The sequence below is a fragment of the Aulonocara sp. 'chitande type north' Nkhata Bay genome, linkage group LG15 (genome assembly GCF_057382095.1).
Source record: "Aulonocara sp. 'chitande type north' Nkhata Bay isolate Kocher_YH1m ecotype deep benthic linkage group LG15, A_spYH_male_GT1.1, whole genome shotgun sequence".
NCBI classification, from domain to species: Eukaryota; Metazoa; Chordata; class Actinopteri; order Cichliformes; family Cichlidae; genus Aulonocara; species Aulonocara sp. 'chitande type north' Nkhata Bay.
This window is the reverse complement of record NC_141358.1, coordinates 18,625,563-18,645,861: the sequence shown is the minus strand read 5'-3', so window position 1 is coordinate 18,645,861 and position 20,299 is coordinate 18,625,563. Positions and strand designations below refer to the sequence as shown.

The following is a 20,299-nucleotide window of genomic DNA, read 5'->3' as shown; positions in this document are numbered from 1 at the left end:
TATAAATACAGGCCATTTACCATTTTACCATTGCCATAGCTAAATCAGTACCAATCGATAATCTCTAAGGTAGTGAGTTTTGTTGTGTTATCCTTTTAGAGTGAACAAAACACTAAACACAAAACTGAAGGGAAGAAGACGGAGAAACTTGATGCTAATGTATCTCTAAAATTTGGAATACAATTTGTCAGTGTAGCCAGTCATTTATTTGAGTGGTTCGGTGTTTTCATTGGCCGCCATTTAGCGGATATCAGTCTTTTTTTCTTCCTACACCCAAAGATGCCTGACCTGTGAACCTGACTTATTACACATTGAACAACAGTGTTAAAATCCTGGCATCAATCCACTTCCGGTCATTCAGAAAGTTGAATTTTCTTCCAAAAAGCTGCTCTTCTTCAATATTTCATGACACAAATGAATACAAGTTGAACCCCAGCCTTTACTGAGACTCTGCTTTGAAATTTCCCTGGAGAAAAGGCGCAGGCTGCACACCTCGCATAATAAAACACATGGTTTATTATCAATATGATAGAAATGAAATCACTGGACAATTAGAAGCATGTCTACCCATCATCAGCACCATGACAACAGCTCTATAAGAACAGAAAAACACTGGATGAGTCCTGTCCCCCAAACGGCTCACAAAGGTCAAATCACAGATTAATAGGCCTACTCCAAAATAGCTGGCGCACCTATTTACACAACCATCCATTTAAATTAATATAAATAAATATTTACACACATAAATTAACACCTCTCCTCCTCTCCTTCCTCTTGTGTTAAATAACCAGACAACCCTGTTTCACATATAGATTGCTCATCACCCAATCTCACAATGCTTTTTCTGTGTGAAGACAAACACACACACACAGACAAGCACACACTCACTCAGGCACACAGACACAATGTTGTTTGTTGGCTGCTCACAGCATCTCAGTCTCACAGGATGCAGGCAGGGGGAGCGAAATGAATGTAACACAGTAACCACCATGTCCTCAGGGGAATGAAAAGAACGTAACACAGATGAAAAATCCCTCTGTGCTCTCTGACACTGGCCCACGGGTGTCTTCCTCTGCCTTTTTCTCTCTGCCGAGCCTTCCCCTTCCTCCTCCACCTCAGCCCCGTGCGTGGCAGGTCAGTCGCAGGGGTGTAAAGCTAGAAGTAACGGTGTAACGCCTCTGTCTGTGTGTCTGCCTCCTTCTCAGCTCTCGATCATCACTCCCCTCCTTCTCCTGCTTCATTTCCGCTGCTTCTCCTCTTTGTCGCCGGTCTTGCCAGCATCCCCGTGCCGGTTGTTGGGAGGGTTGTTGAGAAACATCTTGTCGAGTCCTTTGAGAGCCTCGGTGAGGTAGTTCTGCAGGGCGGTGAGTGCAGCGCAGATGGCGGGCGAACCAAAACCATGCGTGATTAAGGAGAAGTGGGAGAGGCAGCTCTGGATGCCAGGCTCCAGGATGGGGGTGGGCCTTGAGTTGCCCAGGGGAGTCCTGTCCTGGGCCAGCAGGTCTGTGAACTCCTTACACAGCTGTCTGCAGGAGAGAAGACACAACAAGACGTCAGGAGGGAGCTCTGCATCATCTTAGGCTTTCCCCAAAAGGGTTTTTGGAAAGCTGATATATGACAAATAACTGCCAGTTTGCTGTCATTAAAACAAAACACTGATGATTTATTCAGGATTTCCTCAAGAAGGTTATTAATGACAAAGCTGACACAAAATGCAGAGCAGACAACATCATATTAAAAATCTCTAAAAGCCAATATTAGAAAATTACCACACAGGCACAATAAAGAACATCCCTCAGAGCCCAAGACTTCCTTGGGGCCCCAAAACATTAGCTGCACATAATTAGATTTGAATTTTGATTATTGAAATTCTTTGTAGGCATTTTTAACACTAGAACTTTATAAAGTAACTAACACTTTACCTGATCCTACAGTACTTAAGACTTTCTGAGTCCCATTCCAGATGTAAATTGTGCAGGCATGCCTAATTGCAAAATGTAACTAAATGTCCCCCAAGAGCAGACTGAGAGCTTTCTCAGTGACAGTGAGGGAATTTTGTTGCATTGATTGCAGACTTTCCTCCAGCTCTTCTGGAAACCGCAGTGAATACAATCAGTTCATATGCTGGAATCACATGTTGCTATTTCACAGTTCAGTGTTTGCAAAAAGAAACAAATTGACTCAAATCTCCATGCTGGTTTGACTTTCACATTTTTGGAAAATCATGCCCTGTAGCTGTGGTTCTCAAACTGTGGGTCATAAAACCACAGCAGGTGGGGCAAGGAGGGGGGGGGGGGGAATGGTATGAAACTAATTTCATTGTTGAGTTTGCTGACACAATTGTGCAGTGTTTTATCAAACTAAAATTCAAGTTGGATCATTTTTTATTTTTAAAAGTGTGGGGTGTAGAGTGTGATCCCCCCCCCCCCCCCCCCCCCCCCCAGCTTTTGAAGGGGGCACATCAAAAAAAAAGTGGGACAACCACTTCCCTGTTGAAACACACCTCAAAGACAGTAATGTTGGAGGCATGAATGCTAAACTGCAATGTTAGTTTTAGACTTCCCTAAAATGAAAGCAATACCACTCAAACTAAAACTGCTTGCAGAATAGAGCGCTGTGCACCGAGTAGGCTGCATTAAGTTTTCAGCAGTTTAGTAGACGGCTGAAATAATGCAAAGCAAGCTGTATAGATGCGAACTTGGAAAAGACCCCCAAAATTATTCAGAACAGTTCCAAAACCCAGACTAATGAAATTCTTTAGCAGGTCCTAAAGGCGGCACAGCTCTACCCACCTTTCCAGAAAGGAAAGAATACATAAAACAGCTCATTTTATAATTTGAAAAATTGAAGCTTATTTTAAAATGTAACGCATTGGAAGAGGAAGATGATTGTGTGTGTGTGTGTGTGTGTGTGTGTGTGTGTGTGTGTGTGTGTGTGTGTGTGTGTGTGTGTGTGTGTGTGTGTGTGTTTAAAATTCCATTAGGTATTATTTATTTAGAACAAATTGATAGTAGCCATCATTAGTGTTGCGTAATCATATCCCTCTAAATTGAAATTTACAGTTTTTGTTTTGTTTTGTTTTTTGTCACTAAATGTTTAGACTCAGAGAACATTTTTCAAAAGCTAAATTCACATATTTCCATAGTATGAGGATGAAGGCTAAGGTTACTTATCATCACTCAGAATGACCTAAACGTCACAGAGTAATGTTAGATATTAAAGACCTCACGACCTCACAGAGAAAAACCCACCACTCTGACGACTCCCTTTTGATTGTGTTCAATGAATAAACTTAACAGAACAAAAATTAACCGTATTATGACTTAAGGGGAAAAAAATCCTGCTTATACCTTTATTTTTTTTTAACTCTTTCTTTTTTTCCCCAGTGCTCCCCCCGTGAACCCTTACATATTTTCTTTCAGTTTTGCCTTGTTTAACTCTGTTTAACTCTCATGAACAAGGCATGAACATAAAAGCAGTCTGTGATTAACACCTGCACCTGGACACAGGGAGAGCACGAGTTCAGTTCTAGCATGGGTGTTTGTGTTTTTATGTATATTACAAGCATTTTACCATTCCCATTTCCCTATTTTTGTAGAGAAGATAAACATTTTCTTCCTAACTACTTTTGACACTTAAAGCATGTATTGAATTTACATACAATTCAGTACAATTGAATTGTATGTAATTCAATCATTCTCAAAGATCAGTCATTCTGATCTATGAGGATGTGAAATACAGTGATATAGCAGAACCCAGAGAAACAAGGGTAATTTCAAATATTGCATATTTCCATAATGGAGAAAATGCATACCCCTTCAGTGAAAATAATGCAAAAATCATCCGATTAAGAGTTTTCTAAATGAATAACTAATATTTAGATATAAGAATGTGTGGTTAGTAACATGGATCTTAATTTTTCATTGGATTTCAAGTGCAACTGTAAAAGAAAATAACCTATTCACCTAGTTCTCCTTGTTAAATCATCCCCTGGTTTTAGGCTCACATTTTAAATTCAAGAGACCTCCTTCTCCCTCTTCCTCCCCCCTTTCACAGATTCATACTTGCACAGCCCGTGCGCACACACCCTGTAAGCGGCCTAAGGGCAGAGCTCCAGCAAATGAGTGACAGGCTGTGCAGGCCGAGCCCAGCTGGGGTTAGGGGAGTAGAGAGGAGAAGCCGCCACCCCGGGCTACACTCAAGGCTCTCGCTGTTGTTTTCTGACGACTTGAAACACTCCACTGCTAAATAATGAATTTCTAACAGGCAGCACTGATGCACAGTATTGGAACAGGTTTCAATCTGAGCATCAGACATCCACCACCAAACACATTGTACATACTGAGCACCACACAAACACACACTCACACACACATAGACGGACAGATGGTTTATGCAGGCTAGCAGACAACAACACTTATGCAAGCTAAAAATATAAGCTTCCTGAGTGGAGGACTTTTATAAATTAATTTCAAATCTTCAACACTTATTTAGAAAAAAAAAACCTATCTTGCCCATGTGCACTCAGAAGAGCCTTAATTAAATTCCAGGATCTCCTAATTATTAATAAAAAATATATCAGTACAAGTAACTTTACATTAGTGCAAATAAAACAGATTATCTCTAAGACCAGAAACTGAGGTCAGATATAGAAACATCAGGGTTTGTGTTTATAGGCTGTGTTAATAGTGCCCCACCTCACCTCAAGATTATTCTGTGAAAAAGCTGCTTGTAAGGAAGCTAATGTGTGCACAATTTGTCCTGATAAAAAGGGTAAAACTGATGTCTTGTTAATTTTGGTTTAGATTCTTGGCTTTATTTTAGCTCATTTCTCAAATACTTGACCTGACTTTAACTGCCCTGTTTTTTCTGCATTGCAGTTTTTTTCCCCCAGTCAGCCATTTAAATACAAGTTAGATATAGTTCAGTGGGTTTCATTAAAAAAATATCACAATTTCCTCTCCAAATGCCACTAAGGCAGAGTGGACTATAGGATAAGGCACAGAGTATAGCAGGGGTTCACACCCTCTGGGTTTCTTAAAATGGACCATAAAGACCTCAGGAAATGAGACTGGCCTTAATTTCATAATAATTTAATTCTCCCTAAATGTACCTATTTGCAGAAAGTGATTGCCCTGTGCTATTCAGAATGTATGTGTAAATGTTATGCAATTTCAATGGACAACAAAACACAAGGACAACCGAAATGCTACCAAAAGGCAGTAATGATGTGTAAACCTTGTCTAATGGGAAAAATCTGAAACATTTAAATTGCAACAAGAAGTCTGAATTAGAAGCATCTGAGACATATTGGACTTTTAAAAAACCCAAACATTTAACTTTATTTCTCTTGTTGCTCTTTTGTTGTTTGTTGGATTTTTACTCCTTGTTTTTTTGCTGACTTGAAGTATTGCAAGGTGGTTTAGGGCCCAGTCTTTCTGACACCTTACTTTCAACAATGTCCTGCTGTGTCTGAATGTGTCCTAATACTAAAAAAGCCATTTGAATTATAATTCAGCATTACGTTCTCGCACTTCAATCCCATCATCATCCTCCATCCACTTCTATATGATGCAGTGCAGACAGTCTATATCCTGTATGAGAGAAAACACCCATAAAGGCTATGAGAGAACAGAATCTAATCAAACGCTCCATCAAACTCACTTTGTCGCCAGCAGCATGTTTTTCCGTGTGTGCAGCTCGTTGGGGTCCGCGTGCTGGCGGTTGAGGTACTCGCTCACGGCTTTGGTGGGAAACTCCGTCTCGCAGATGTAACCGAAATCCCGAGCCAGGTGGACCGCTTCACCTGTGGGGGAAGGTATTAGATGTCTTATATATTGCAACTGTAAATATAAGTATAAATACAAACGAACAAGATCTTTCGGTTCACGAGATACTGGCTTCAATTAAAGTATGAGTATTGTCAGGTGTCATTTAATTATTCATATGATCATTTTTTAACTCATTAACGTCACTGACAAAAAGCCGTATCTTTTTAGGCAGAACCCTCCCACAGCTGTCCTCTCAGCTGACTCAAAAACACTTAAACTGTTTTAAGTTTTTTATTTTTTATTTTTATCATGTAGACTAAACATTAGTACCTTTTACTTGCTGATTAATATTCAAAATGATCCACTTTGTTTTGGGTTATACTGTACAGGCACGAATAAAACATTCGTGCAGTTTATATATTTAAAAGTAAGTCGTCATCACTCAAAAGAAATACTTTCTTTAAAAAGTAAATTCACGTTACCTGTTTTTAGTAAGACACAGGCACTCGGTCTATATGTTGGTGTAGCCAAAGGCATGGGCCCAACCTCCAGTCTTTAATCCGTTAATTTAGCAGCCTCAAACACATCTATCGGTAATGAATATTTCCCTGGCTACATTTTAACAGACATTTTATGAATAAAGGCGCATTTTCACGCATGACTTTTATAATCCCAGATTTTTGCAATTCATATATTTTTTCTCGAGTTTTCACATGATAGAAACTTTTTTAAAAAAAGTTATTTTTTTCTTATATATTTTTTGATAAATGACACTATATTGAGTTGTGCTCATAGCCAGAAATCCAGTTACAGGGAGTTGTGGCGGTGTAAGGGGAAAGCAGAAGGGGAATCCTGAAACTCTTGAAAACAATAATAAAAAAATAAAATAAAAATAAAGATTTGGCTTTTATCACCAAAAAATGAGTCGGTTACCTTCCACGAGTGATGTTAGTAGTGTGACATTGGCAGCTTTGCGTCTCCCAGCAGGTAGATTCAGTCCAATCTTCTCCAGCTTTTCTCTCAGGCATTTCCCACCGTTTTTAGACTTTGCTCTGCAGAAAAAAGGAGGAAAGCATATGAACTGTATTTAAAGTAAAACTTACGGCGCACACATGTTGGCGAAATGTCATAAATCGCTCCAAATTAACAAACAATATTTTAATATGTGCTCTGGACAACATTTATTTAGCTTGATCTCGTCTACCAGTTAATGTTAAAAAAAATCTATATGGCATAGCTTTTCATGCTTCTCATAGTCTCATTAATAACTGCTCCTGCAAATTAAATGCACACAAGTTTTTTCCTCATAGTTTCTAGAGGTTATTCCTGAACTCCACGTTGTGCGTCAACATGCTTTAAGGCTACATCCGTACCTTCTCAACACGCCCCCCAACAAGGAGGCGTTGAGGCACTCGGGCGGGGACAGTCTCCTCTGCACTTCACCTACGGTCACTTTATACTTTGAAGTGGAGCTGAGCAGCGACAGGCGGCCTGGTACCGAGCAGAACACCTCGTTTATGTTCACGGTCACTCCTCCGATCAGCCCGTCCTTACCGAGCATCAGGGAACCCACGTTCTTGGGTGGCATGGGGACTGAAAGAGGAAGGTTAGAGTGGATTTCTTACATAACGTGCTTTCACATTCAGGGGGCACAAGTTTGAAATCTTTACATCACTCCTCTGTGCCAAACTTTGCTCAGTGAGACCACGCGCGCAGGGGGCGGCCCTGGCCTAATGAAGCGCCCACGTGCCGGGCATTTGCTGTTATTTAATGTCGCGCGACATTCTCATTACAGCGTTATCGATTGTTGATTGGCTCACGTTCTCAAATCGCATTAACCACCCCCCTGTCTTTTCTCCACGGCCGGTTTAACACCCACCAGCAGCACTGGATGCTTCTTCATCCCGCGCGCTAATGCTCTTGTTAATGTCGTGAAGTAAAGGGGAAACCGCCAGCCAGCCTGCCTCGTGGATGCGCGCATATAAGGGCCAGTGCGAGGGGGTTTTGATGGCTCCACGGGGGATAATGCCGCAGATTAGCTCTAAACGAGCTCACGAGATCTCCGTGAGCGATGCCATTTATTACATCAGCGGCTTAAATGCCCCGCGGGGAGCTCAGTCACTCAACATCCCGTAACTAAATCACCGCACATCATCAGAGCGGCAGCGTGGCAGCCTGTCAGCGACACACTGCCTGATAGTCAATATACCAGGGTCGTTACCTCGGCTTCAGACTCCTCATCCCGGCCCCCAAAATACGAGAAACTCCATGAATAGACTCGGCGAGAACGCCTTTTCCAGTTAAGGTCACAACCATACTGATCATGACATTTCCCGAGGGACTGGGCCGGAGGTTACACACATATCCATACAATAAATCATTATAATTCATAAGAACCTATCCAAATATCCCAGGAGTGAAGAAACCCAAATAAATTGTCTTGAGAATAGAGCGCGCGTATTTCCTCTTTCCACCTGTGATATTCTTCAATTATTACTATATATATATATTTTTTAAAGTAAGGCCACATTGCCCAGAGAACAGAGATGTGTGTCTTTGTATTAAAGAGAGAATGTGTGTTTCTACCTTTCTTTATCACTGATTGATCCAGGATGCTCGTCCCGTTGGTGTCATCAGCGGTCTGTTTAAAAAAGAGAGAAGATAAATGCAAAACATTCAACCCTGTTGTACACAAAGTTAACCAGTGATTTACCTGACAAGCCTCAATCACACAGTCCAGCAAAAACAAAAAAGAAAAAGAAGAAAAAGAAAAAATATTCATGTAAGGTTTCAAAAGGAGGGGGCGGAATACACGTTTGAGCTATTTGTTTTCAGACATCGGTCCAATCTAGCTCATAATGCAGTGCTTTCATTCATCGACGTGGTTAGAAGCAGCTATTCCCACACATTCAAACCCCCATCATTCATCAGTGTCATTCATCATCTTGCCAAATAAATTGTTAAATAGACCGGGTGTTGTCACGAATGCGTCACAGCCAAATACAAAGAAACAAATATGCAAAAACAAATTTATATGGGGGGTTAATAAATGCAAAACACAAACACGGAAAGCCCGAAATGAGAATCTATTGTGGAGGTTAAATGGCAAACAATTCGTGATGGCTGTGCCCTGAGGGGGGAAACGAGTAGAAAATGAAAATCCTACACAGCTTTACAATAAACCTTTTTCACTAAGTCTTTAGTATCTCGCTCTGTGAATTTATAGCGTTTTAGCAGCAAAGCAAGACTCTAAGAAAGGAAATAAACAGCAAGTAATAATAATAATAATAATAATAATAATAATAATAATAATAATAATAATAATAATAATAATACATATTGCGTTAAAAACGAAAGTAAAAAATATTCTTTACTTTGTTATAATTTAATGTCATTTAATCTGCGTAATTTGTTATCGTCTTTGAAAACTATGTCTAACGTGTTAAACTATGTTAAAATGAAATTTTAAATAAACCGCGAGGAACATTTAATTTACTGCCTAAAGCCAGATTTATGATGCTTTATTTGCAAACACATGTTTCTCTTTTGATTTAAAAAAAAAAAAAAAAGTCTTTCTTGGGTATCTCAAGTCTTTTTTTTTCTTTTCTTTTTTTAAGCTTTGAGCCATCCGTTTGGCTACAGCTGCTGTGAGCATCCAGCCCTGAGGGAGCTGCCCCAAGTTCACTGACCTTAACTCTAAAGGCACGAGAGTCATGCGTAGACAATGAACAAGACAACTGTCAACATATATCCTTTCTTTTCTTCCAGTGAAAATTGGTTTCCATTTTATTTATTGCTTATTTTTGGGTGTTGTAAATGTGTCTGTTTTAGTTCAATTGAAGTGTTTTTGTTGTCAGGGGAAATGGGGAAATTCACCGTTATAATGTACGTTGTTTATATCTACAAACTATGAACTATTCAATAAATTGTGAATAAAAGTAGGGCGAATTTTCTCCTCGATGGTTCAAGTCTGAGGATTTGCCATTGTCTGCCTGTTCTTAAACATGATTTCTTAAAATTATATGACATAATTGGAGCAGGAAAATCTGAAATTATGTTATATGTGCATTCAATCTCTGCAAATCTCAGCTGTGCCTTTAACTTACCGGAATATCCTCCATACCGTGCAGCCCGTGTAGCAGTCCGTCTCCCATACCAGGCTCCAGTCCGGGGTGAGCGGAGTGAAGAAGCACATCAGGCCGTCTTACACCTCCGTAGTCCCGCCGTGGGTCCAACCCGGATAGCTGGGGCAGCGAGGCCCGAGGCTGCGCCAGCAGAGCGGAGCTCTCCATCCGGTCCCCCGTGGGGTCTTGCCGCTGACGGGCTCCCCATGCTCCCTGTTGGCTCTGGTGCAGGGAGTTCAGGGAGTATGGGTCGCTGACGTGGGAGTACGGATCCTGGCTCTGGTAGTGAGCGAGCGGCTGGTACGGCGGAGGAAAGTACGGCGGCTGGAAGTCCGAGGAAGGCGCGTGAGACAGCGGTGGCGCGCTGGAGTAGGGTCCCGCATGCGACACTGAACCCAGCTGGGACAGCCGCGAGCTGTGGCTCGAGACACCGTCATGCCGGTCCTTGAACAGGATGCAGAAAAGAACAGAAAAAATTGAACCAGTTGTAGAACTGGAAGTACAATTTAAAGAAACGAAGGCCCAAGATCATTTTGCAAATTGCCTCTGGTGATGTAGCCAAAGAAGCCTAACTGGCACTGAAACTCCTGAACAAAAACACATAAGAGCCTGGAGGAAAAAAATGTCACAGCCTAAATTAAACTGTCTCACAACTAAAAACCTGCCAGCCATATCTACGGGGTTTACCGTTTGCGTAAACGAATTCTGAAATACTCTGAAGAAAACTCACCGCGGTGGAGTAAGGATGAACTAACATCTGTAAACCTTCTGCCGGTGTATCACAAGCGGGTTCACGGTAGAATAGCGGTGTAGGACGGAGCGTGTAGGGCCGATACAGCCAAAATCATCCCAGGTAAGAATGAAGAGTATCTGCAGGCACGGCCCGATCTACAACACCATTCAGAACCTTCCTCCGCCCGGAGCTGCCACCGCTCTGAGTGTGAGCACCGAGCTCCCTCCTCTACCCCCGGTATACGGTGTAATTGTTATTCATGACTGAGACTTACAGGAATATTAATGTGCGCGAGGCAGGGGACTGGCGACACATGGAGCGTGAAGCCTTTGGCGCAACCGTGAGTGACGTTGAAATTCCGTGGAGAGTCGAAACGACGCGCGAACAGCAGGAGATTGAAAGAGGACTCTCTCTCGCAGGAGAAAACGAACAGGGTATCCAGACCCGTGAGGAATCCTCTGTCACATAAAATACCGCTCTGGGGCCCCTTTATATATAAAAGCTGACGCAATAAAGCGCACTTTCTTGCCAGTGGAGACACTTTTGCGCAAATAATTTCTGTGCAAACAGACTTTTTACGTTAAAGAAACCAATAGAAGACAATATGGCAATAAAAACAGGCCTTGTTGGGTCGACTATGAGACGATTAACAACAGGTTTTCAAGTTCTCTTCCAGCCGGGTTAGTCAACGCCAAACAAAGCGGAAATGCATCCAATAAAGCAAAAAAAAAAAAAAAAAAGAAAAAAAAAAGAGAGAGAAAAGAACTTTGAGCTGACGCACAAACCCACAGTAACCGCAAAAGAGCGCATTAGCCACTTTCAGATTTTACTCTGACTTTTCACCCCAACTTCACCCCACCACACTCACACTCTTGAAATTTTAAGGCAGCTCAAGTCATATTGCAGCTGCCAACCGAAAACAAACGCACACCCGAGACAAGGCAGGACGCGTGAGGGGCTCGTGTGAACTCAGAAGCAGCGATTAAACTTTGCATTGTAGACCGTTCAGCCTCTCCTCTTTGCCCTCTTGGGTGACTTGTTTAACAACATTATAGCCTCCCCTCCCTCGCGCCGTGGGAGAAAAACCATGTGTGGCACGAGACAAGGGCTTCCCACCGGGCTCAGCCGAGGGGCCTCGCGAGCTATACCCTTTCTTCGTCTGCTTTGTGCTCGAGCCCATTCAGCGCGAGCCGGGGCAGCGTTTTCGCCCCCGCGCGCGTCGTATTTCTCACTTTTTCTTTCTCCTTTCCCCTCACCGTTTTTTTTAAATGATTGTTCTGGGATCAAAGCCAAGTCATTTACATACTCCATAGGCTACACATCATCACCCTGCTCTGACACAGCGGTTCTCCACCTTATTTGTCTTTCGCTGTAATTTAAAAATGTCAAAATGAGCTTTTCATTAGTTACTGGGTCACGTTGAGGTCCTGGGAATGAGCTTATAGTCCTTGCACCTTATTATTTTTTTATTATGTTAAAAAAGATATTTAGATTGCTTTAAATATTAATTTACCCCAAAGCCCAAAGTAAAATCTGACTGATTACAGCCCTCATGTAGGCAGTGTCACATATCTTATGTACCCAAAACTGAACACTGCACCACAGCGACAAGCACAGCTTAAAATAATGTGAGCACTTGAAATCATTTCAGCACAAATTAATCCGTTTTATGCCTGAATAAATCTGTCATGTGCCAAATGGTTCTCCAATTCATATCCACAGTCATCGCAACATGAATACGAGGCCTTAAAGCCTCGTGGAAAACACTTCACTCAACAGCATCCAACAAATGAACTCCAAAAGCATGTCTAGTAACTTCATTTAGTCTATTTCCCCCGAGTCACAAACAGCTGGACGGTAACGTTACCTCATAAATATCTTCATACTTGACATTCTCAACTAGTTTCCACAGCATGGTCGCTTCTCCGGTGTCGGTAAACCGAATGCAGCCAAGTGAAGAAGGGATGCCTCAACTCTCTCTCTCTCTCTCCCTCTCTCGCTCTCTCTCTCTCCCTCTCCCTCCCTCCCTCCGCCCTCCGTACCTTCAGACAGGCTTTCTGAATGGGGAACCCCTGTATGGAGTCCACTGCTGTAACATTATATAATAATAATAATAATAATAATAATAATAATAATAATAATAATAATAATAATAATAGGGCAGGTTAAAAGCAGCAGGTAACTTTAATACACGAGTGTGGTGTGTATCTTCGTACACACAGCACTGAACCACATATAGATTGTTTACTTGTTGGACACTTATGCAACTCTTATGCATTGTTAGATTTTTTTTTGTACCTTGACTTTCATCTCTTTCACTGTAAATGTTTGTAATCATATGTGATTAAAAAAAACAACGAAATTAAATAAATAAAAATGATTAATTAGGTCGTTATCTAATGGAGCACTAATGGGATACTTAGTAGATTTCTACATACACATGTGACAATGCGATAAAGTTTAATTTTTTTTCTCAACATTTCTTTTGCATCTATTTCGTAATATTGCTTTACATAAAACATACCCTTAAAATCCATATATTTATGTCTTTTACTGTGAGTTAAAAAAAAAGATTTACATTATGATGCTATACGAAACAAACAAACGAACAAAAAAAATCCCAAAAACTGCAGTCTTCCTGAGGAGTTTCATGGCTCTAGGAATACATTTTCCAATGTTTCCTTCTGAGCCCCATTGGAGGCATGAACACCATCCTTCCAAAAATATGAGGATGTTTCCTCAGAAAAAAGAAATCTCCAATGAGTTGATGGGTTGATATTTTTTTGTTGTTGGATATGTAAGATTTATGTCATTTTCACCAACATAAAACTGGTTGATCAGTGAGCTCTTGTGCCTTGCATTTGGTTTCCTTCACTCATCCATTTGAACTGTTCCCTCTGTACAGTTGCTTGCATTGGAGTGTTTATACTCTGCTATAGAAAGTTGTCTTTGCAGGTCACAAATAAACAGACCCAGCAACATGACTACAGTATAAGGCTAAAATCTGCACTAAAGCAAGAAGGATTTTTGCACATTCTCACAGAAATGGGCTGCCATGTTTTAGTTTTACTAACTGCTTTAAAAAAAATTAAACTACAAGCCACATTTACTACTACATTAATACAGAGCCCTGTTCTGTGAAATTTAACTGCTTCGAATCACCAATTAACCAATTAACATGCAAGTCTTTGGACTGTGGGAAATCCACTCAGTGACTGGGAGAACATGCAAACTCTGCACCGATATGAACCAGAAACCTTCTTGTTGTGAGTGTTAACGACTAAACCACATCACCCACGGGGCAACAGAGCAGGGTTTAAACAACACCTCAAAAATTTTCAGATGTGGTCATTTATTGCACTGCTATTTAAATTTGGGTATGATGTGACACCATATACTCAGAAGTTCCCATACCATTGCCTTTTAGGGAAAAAGATTGGTTCTGATAAACAGTGAGGAAAAAATAAAGGAACAAAAATCTTTGGAATAATTACACATCCACGATTATGATAGAAATATACGAATAAGTTCCTGCTCAGCCTGTGTGATGTGTAGTTACAGGTGTGCTTTATATCGACCCAATCTGGGCACATTGCTGCCTGTAACAAGATCAGATGCTGCATAGTAAAAGGGACAGATCAGCTTTAATATGAGGCATGCTCAGTATGGATACAATTTTCCATTAGGTACTTCAAAATTATATTATCATCATGATTGACATTAACTAACACATTATGAATCACATCACCATCCCAACAAATCTGTTTTATGGTGTTTATGTGTCACTGTTAAAGATCTCACACTGGAAAACTTGTTGATTCGAGTTGTGAAAGCACTTTCTTTGTGGCACTAAATGAATATTGGGCATGATGGTAAACTGTGATTATGAGTTATTTTCTCATCCTCTTGCACAGCATCATGTGATGTGATGAAAGCAAAAAGGGTAGGACAGAAAATTATTCACTTTTTCTGTCAAAGCAAACACTTGCAGAGTGTGGACAGCACAAGACGGGTGATTCTGGTTTACCCAGTTTTAAGGCTTATTTGTGCACTGGTGATATGCTATGAATTCATAATTCCCTGGCTTGACAGATTTGAATTTGATACCATTTGTCTCCCTGTATTTTACCCTTCCATTTGTCTCCAGTCTGAACCAGTCAGTGTGAAATCCACCAGCTGAGCGACACACTGTTTTTTGTAACATTTGCACAGAATTCCTTATTAAATCCATAGTAAACAAAAATAATATTTGAAGCCAAGTTCAATTATAGCAGTCCCATGCTGCAACCCAAGAGAATTTGCCCAAGTGTGTGTAAATTGCTCCCCCTAGTGCCATTACACCATACATGCACTTTTTGTAATTCAAAAGACCTTTCATGGAATGCTGGATTTCTTCCTAAGATAAGGTTATGACTGCAAAGGAGAATTATTTTAAAGATGAAAAGATGGGCTGAGTTAATTTGGCTAATGTCAACTCAAGGCTTTTATACAGTATTGTCTTGTAATATGCATACACATATCTGTTGATAGCTGTTGTAAAATATGACTTTGGTTTAGCTGCAGTTCTTAAATCCAGTTCAAATGATGAGCTCATGAAGTTGTCTATATATGTCAGTGTACTGTCCTGGTACATGTATGTGTGTTTTCTCTGACATTGTTGCCACATTTGAGCTGATTTGATTCTTAATGCAATAAATAAAAACAATAATAATAATATTAAGGAAAAAAATGACACTGAGGATACCAGACATGAATGTTGAAGGAGCGCGGCTGTTCCTGTTTTCTCTGCAAGGCCTTGCTGCCAAAGATCTACCCATCTTTTTTTCTCATCTCTCTCTCTCTTTCTCTCTTTCTCTCTTTCTCTCATGCGCACACACACACACACACACACACACACACACACACACACACACACACACACACACACACACACACACACACACACACACACACACACACTTACATGTGTATACAAACACACACATGGCAGGACATATGACTGTCAGCAGTAACAGATGTCCTGACAGTCTGGAAGTCTGGAGGCATAGTTGTGGTTGTTATCCTGCAGGGCTTTGACACACGATGTATCAGCATACATTACACAAATGCCACACTAATACTGCTTTATGTGCTCCCCACTTTTACAGGCAACTAAAAATCAGTGGCGTTTGTTTAATTTTGACTTCCTCTGAGCTTTCAGACAGGAGGATGGTTTGTTTGCTTCCACCTGTCTGGCCTGTTGTTTAGCTGTGCTGCAAGTTTGCACCTCTGTGAAGATGTTTCTTTCAACCTTTGGAATCATTCGAATCATTTTATAGGACAATGCACGCTTTGTGCCATAGTACCAAATCATATGAACACTCGTGCATTTACATAATTACATTAGGCTATTGTTGCTTGGGGAAAATTGGCATAATAAATATGAGGAATAACTGAGTATGATGCTTAAAAGTACGAGCGATTAAACTTCTCATCATTTAATTGTTTTCTGGCCACAAACAGTGAATGCGGTTAGAGGAATAGTCCACAGAGACGTTAATAATTGTCCCTTTATAGTTAAAAAGGAATGATGCAGAAATTAATTTATGCAATAAAGATAAAATCAATAATGAACCTATGCTAATGGACCATTATAGGAGTTGTATGTTATGTCTTTAAGATGACTACACTTGGAAAAAAGTTATAGATTTTATTAGTATTAACTAGGATTACCATAATATTAACTTAGAAATGTCGTGTACTTATAGCTGTATTATGCAGTGCTATTTTCTTGGAGATACAAAAGTCTTGGGTCACCTTCATGTCTTATATTTTGTTAGTAAAATGGGAACTACGTGCAGCAATTTATTGAAACGTGCAAACATACAATAAGGCAAAACAGAGTTTGTAAAATTCTAACGAGCTGAAAGTCAATACTTGGTATGGACCACCTTTATTCTTCAACTCAGCCTGAACTCTCTTAGGTAAGCTTTCTTGTGATTTTTTTAAAGGAGTCTTTAGAAATAGTTCTTAAATAGTCTCCCAAGCTTCTTAAAGGACTTATTTGGATGTTGGCTGCCTTTTGTTCTGCTCTCTGTCGGCGTGATCCCACACGGCTTCATTAATGTTACTGTCTGGAGTCCAGGGAGGTCAGTCCATGACTGATGCTGCTTCACTCTGTGTATTTCTATCCAGGTATACTTTTATTGCATTGGCAGTGTGATTGGGATTACTGTCATGTTGATGGTATTGCATGGTGCATTAAAATCTGATGGTACTTTTATGTGTTCCATCAGATTTTGTCAAGATCTCCAACACCACAGCACATAACCATGACAGAACCTACGCTGTATGTTACAGATGGCTGTAGACACTCACACACTCGCACATTGATGGTGATTTGAACTAAATAGTTCAAATATGGGTTCATCACTCCATAAGAGTTGCTGCCACTGAATTTTATTCCAATTTTTGGCATACTTGGGCATACTTTTCTTCCTGTCGTCCTTCCTTATGGCTTCTTGGCAGTCACCGATCCACTGAGAGTATTTAATGAGGCTTTGGTGAACATTAGATATATCAACCAAAGGGCTAGATGCATCTAAAAATGTTGCTGTTTTTCCCCCTCCTTTTTGTCCTCCACTTGTCCTGTTTTCTCACATTTTTAAGGACACAATGAACACCATGCTGAGGTATATTTTCAGGATTTTGCCAATAGCTCTTCATGGGAATCAACTTGTTGGTGCACAAATACAGTTTTATGCCCGTCAAACGATGTTGTCTTTGGCATTTTCCATAGATTCCTTGAAATGCATTGGAACACACTTTTTTTTGTAACAACCTTCTAGTAACAAAGTGCAATACAATTTAAAACTGGTTATTTGCTAAGTTGTTTGTTATGTATAAACACAAAGTATTCATCCCTTGGTTGTTGTGATGTGGTGCTATATAAATAAAATTGAATTGAATTGAATTGAGTTGGGTACCTTTTTATGCTTGAATTCACAGGTCAAGAAATAACAAAAATATTCCTTTGAAAATGGTCAACGAGGACTGGACTGAAAATGAGTGAAAAAGCAGCCAATGTCCAAAGAAAACTTTAAAAGATCTTCAGAAAACCCAGAGAACTACTTTTAAAGATCCCTTTTAAAAATGTATGCATCTTTGGGTGTAAATTATTTTGAAACAGGAGGTGGCTCAAGCCTTTTGTAGTATTGTAGAATATTATAGAGAATTTCTTTGTAAAACTAATTCAACGCTGAAGGTGTCATCACAAGGGTTAAGAAAAAAAAATCAGATTTGGAGTTGCAGTTTATCTAGTGACCAATAGGTCGCACTAGAACACCACAGAAAGCAAGTGATGGGGCACTATGAAGCAACATGAATAGCTGGATTCCGGTTTGATTGATAAACCATCTGAACAAAGATTGAAAATGTGGACTCAGGTAAAGGTTCTGAAGAAGAAAGCATATTTTTTAATGACCAATTATCATCAGATTTACACTTTTTAAAAATACACTTTCAACTGAACAACCAGACACAACAGGCTCAAGGTTTCCTCCAAAGTAACATAAGAAAACAATATTATTCAGCCGGTAGGTTCGCTTCTGTTTTGGGATACTCACTGCTGGCAACATGGTTTAGTCCAGAAAAATGTCAAACAAATCATAACAATGTTCAGACATGAGTAATGATTTAAGTAATAATTAAGCAGGAATTGTTGCATTTTTTAGGAGACAGGAAACATAAAAAATTGCATCTTTCATCAAAAGACACAAGTTCGCATTCCCTCAAACATATCCACCAGTCCTTTATGCCTCCCAGGATCTGGCAAATGGAAGTAGATCATCATTTCATGGAAAACAGGGTGCTCTGTCTGGTGTCTTGTAGTCCTAAATGAATTGCAGTAGGTCATGAGGTGTGTGTACTGTGCACCTGACTGGCAGTGATGGGGACAGTAAGTAGGACGGTAGCAGAGCAGAAAAGGCCTGGGACTGAACAGGATCAGGACAGAGGAGGAAGAGGTTTTAGCAGCGAATCTGGGGAAGAAGAAGAGGTGGAGGAGGAGGTTTATAGCTTCAGAGACTGGAGAAATGGGGCTTAGAAGTTAGCAGAGTTTGGTATTCGTGACTGTGGGGCTCACTCAGCAGGAGTTATAGTCCCACTGAGACCTCAGACAGTCTAATTCATGCCCATATAAATGGCTGTATTCATTGCATGCTTTTCTGGTTGGGAGATGTACACTTTTAGTGTGTTCTGCATATTAAACATTACTGCATGTAAAAGATCAGAATTGCAGTGAGATTAACAGTAAAAATAAAAAGAGCGTATATAAATCACAAAATAAACAACACGCCACACTGAAGGCTGAAGAGCAGAGTAGTAAAACAGACACTATACTCTAATTCCTTATGTGGTGATAACTGAGTGTTGCATTGTAACACGATCAATAGCCTGTGTGAATTATGCATCAGCTGCCCCATCACATTATGCATTGCTGTTGTCAGGCTTGTGATTCATTCTAGTCCGTTTTTCAATTTACAGAAACTCCGGCAGAGGCAACGTATCGATTTCATTTTCCAGCTAATTTTGATCAAGCCGTTCATTATTCTGATGTTGGGTCAGCGAGGACGTCTTTCTCAGGGATTACATGTTTATCACGCAGCGCAATAACAAACAAAAGTGAGATTAGGTTGTGACGTCCGAGTGTATATTTGCATATGTGTAGCTGCCTGCGTGTGTAGGTGCATATAGTATGTACTTCTGTCCCTCAGATGAGCTGCAGCAAACATCAAAGAACCAGTTCAGAAACCGGCTTTGTTTCATAGACATTTCCCTCTTACACCTTTGTACACACTGCAACCGAGTACCATGAGTCTGATTTTATATCACACTGATTCTTCTGTATCAGCTGCTTACGTGACTGATGTTCCTGATGTTGCTGAGATTGAAAACAACTGAAACATGTCACTCCAAAAACAAGACAGTAGGATCTGTGATGTGTCTGTAGCTTATTAAATGTCAGGAAAATGTCTCAAATCAAATTTGAACCCTCATGTACTCATTTAGCTCTTAAAGCAGCGGTAAACTCGGGCTCTCTCATCAGATCAACTTTAAAATCAGTCTTCTGTTTGGCAGGTGCCATCAGCCACCTCGATAAAAGATTTTTGCAACATAATAATCGTGGCCCAAAGAATCCATAATATTGATTTTTTTTTCTTGCAATATCTACTAAAAGTGCTATCATGTTATTTGTCTTCTGTCTCCTGTTGACAAATAAATAGCCAGCATATGAGTTAACTTTGTATAAGATAGAAGATTATTCACAATATTGTTGTATGTGCAGTTTTATCCCATCTCCAGTCTGACATAATGAAGCATTTCAGAACCGATTATAAAAGAGGATTTTAGATCAACGCCATGAAAGCTGCTCTTCTGCTACTTGTGACAGACTCTTTAAAGCAACAATAGAAACACAAAGTGAAAATGTGGCTTCAGCTTTTGTAGTGGATTTACCACCAGTGTGGGTTTCTGTTTATTAAATCTTTAAATATGCTTGTTTTGTCCAATCTAGGTTGCTAAAAACACTCCAGTTTTGATAGAAAATCGCAGGAAAGCTACAGAACTTTGAGGCTGGAAACAAGGAGGCAGTTTTGCATCTTTCATTTAGGATAATCAGAATTTTTGACAGT

General features: G+C 40.2%; 1 protein-coding gene across 2 annotated transcripts; it reads right to left on the bottom strand.

The window, feature by feature from the left end:
• Positions 1-488: 488 nt before the first annotated feature.
• Positions 489-12,558, bottom strand: tfap2b (transcription factor AP-2 beta). Of its 2 annotated transcripts, none has more exons than XM_086264797.1 (7): positions 12,496-12,558; positions 9,878-10,339; positions 8,358-8,412; positions 7,145-7,364; positions 6,705-6,823; positions 5,665-5,806; positions 489-1,526 (listed from the first exon to the last, which is right to left on the bottom strand). In XM_086264797.1, the coding sequence occupies exons 1-7, from the start codon at positions 12,541-12,543 to the stop codon at positions 1,238-1,240; spliced, it is 1,335 nt and encodes a 444-aa protein (XP_086120923.1). In that variant the 5' UTR covers positions 12,544-12,558; the 3' UTR covers positions 489-1,237. The 2 variants fall into 2 exon arrangements, with proteins under 2 accessions (XP_086120923.1, XP_086120924.1); XM_086264798.1 differs by lacking the exon at positions 12,496-12,558 and adding an exon at positions 10,626-11,481.
• Positions 12,559-20,299: the final 7,741 nt, after the last annotated feature.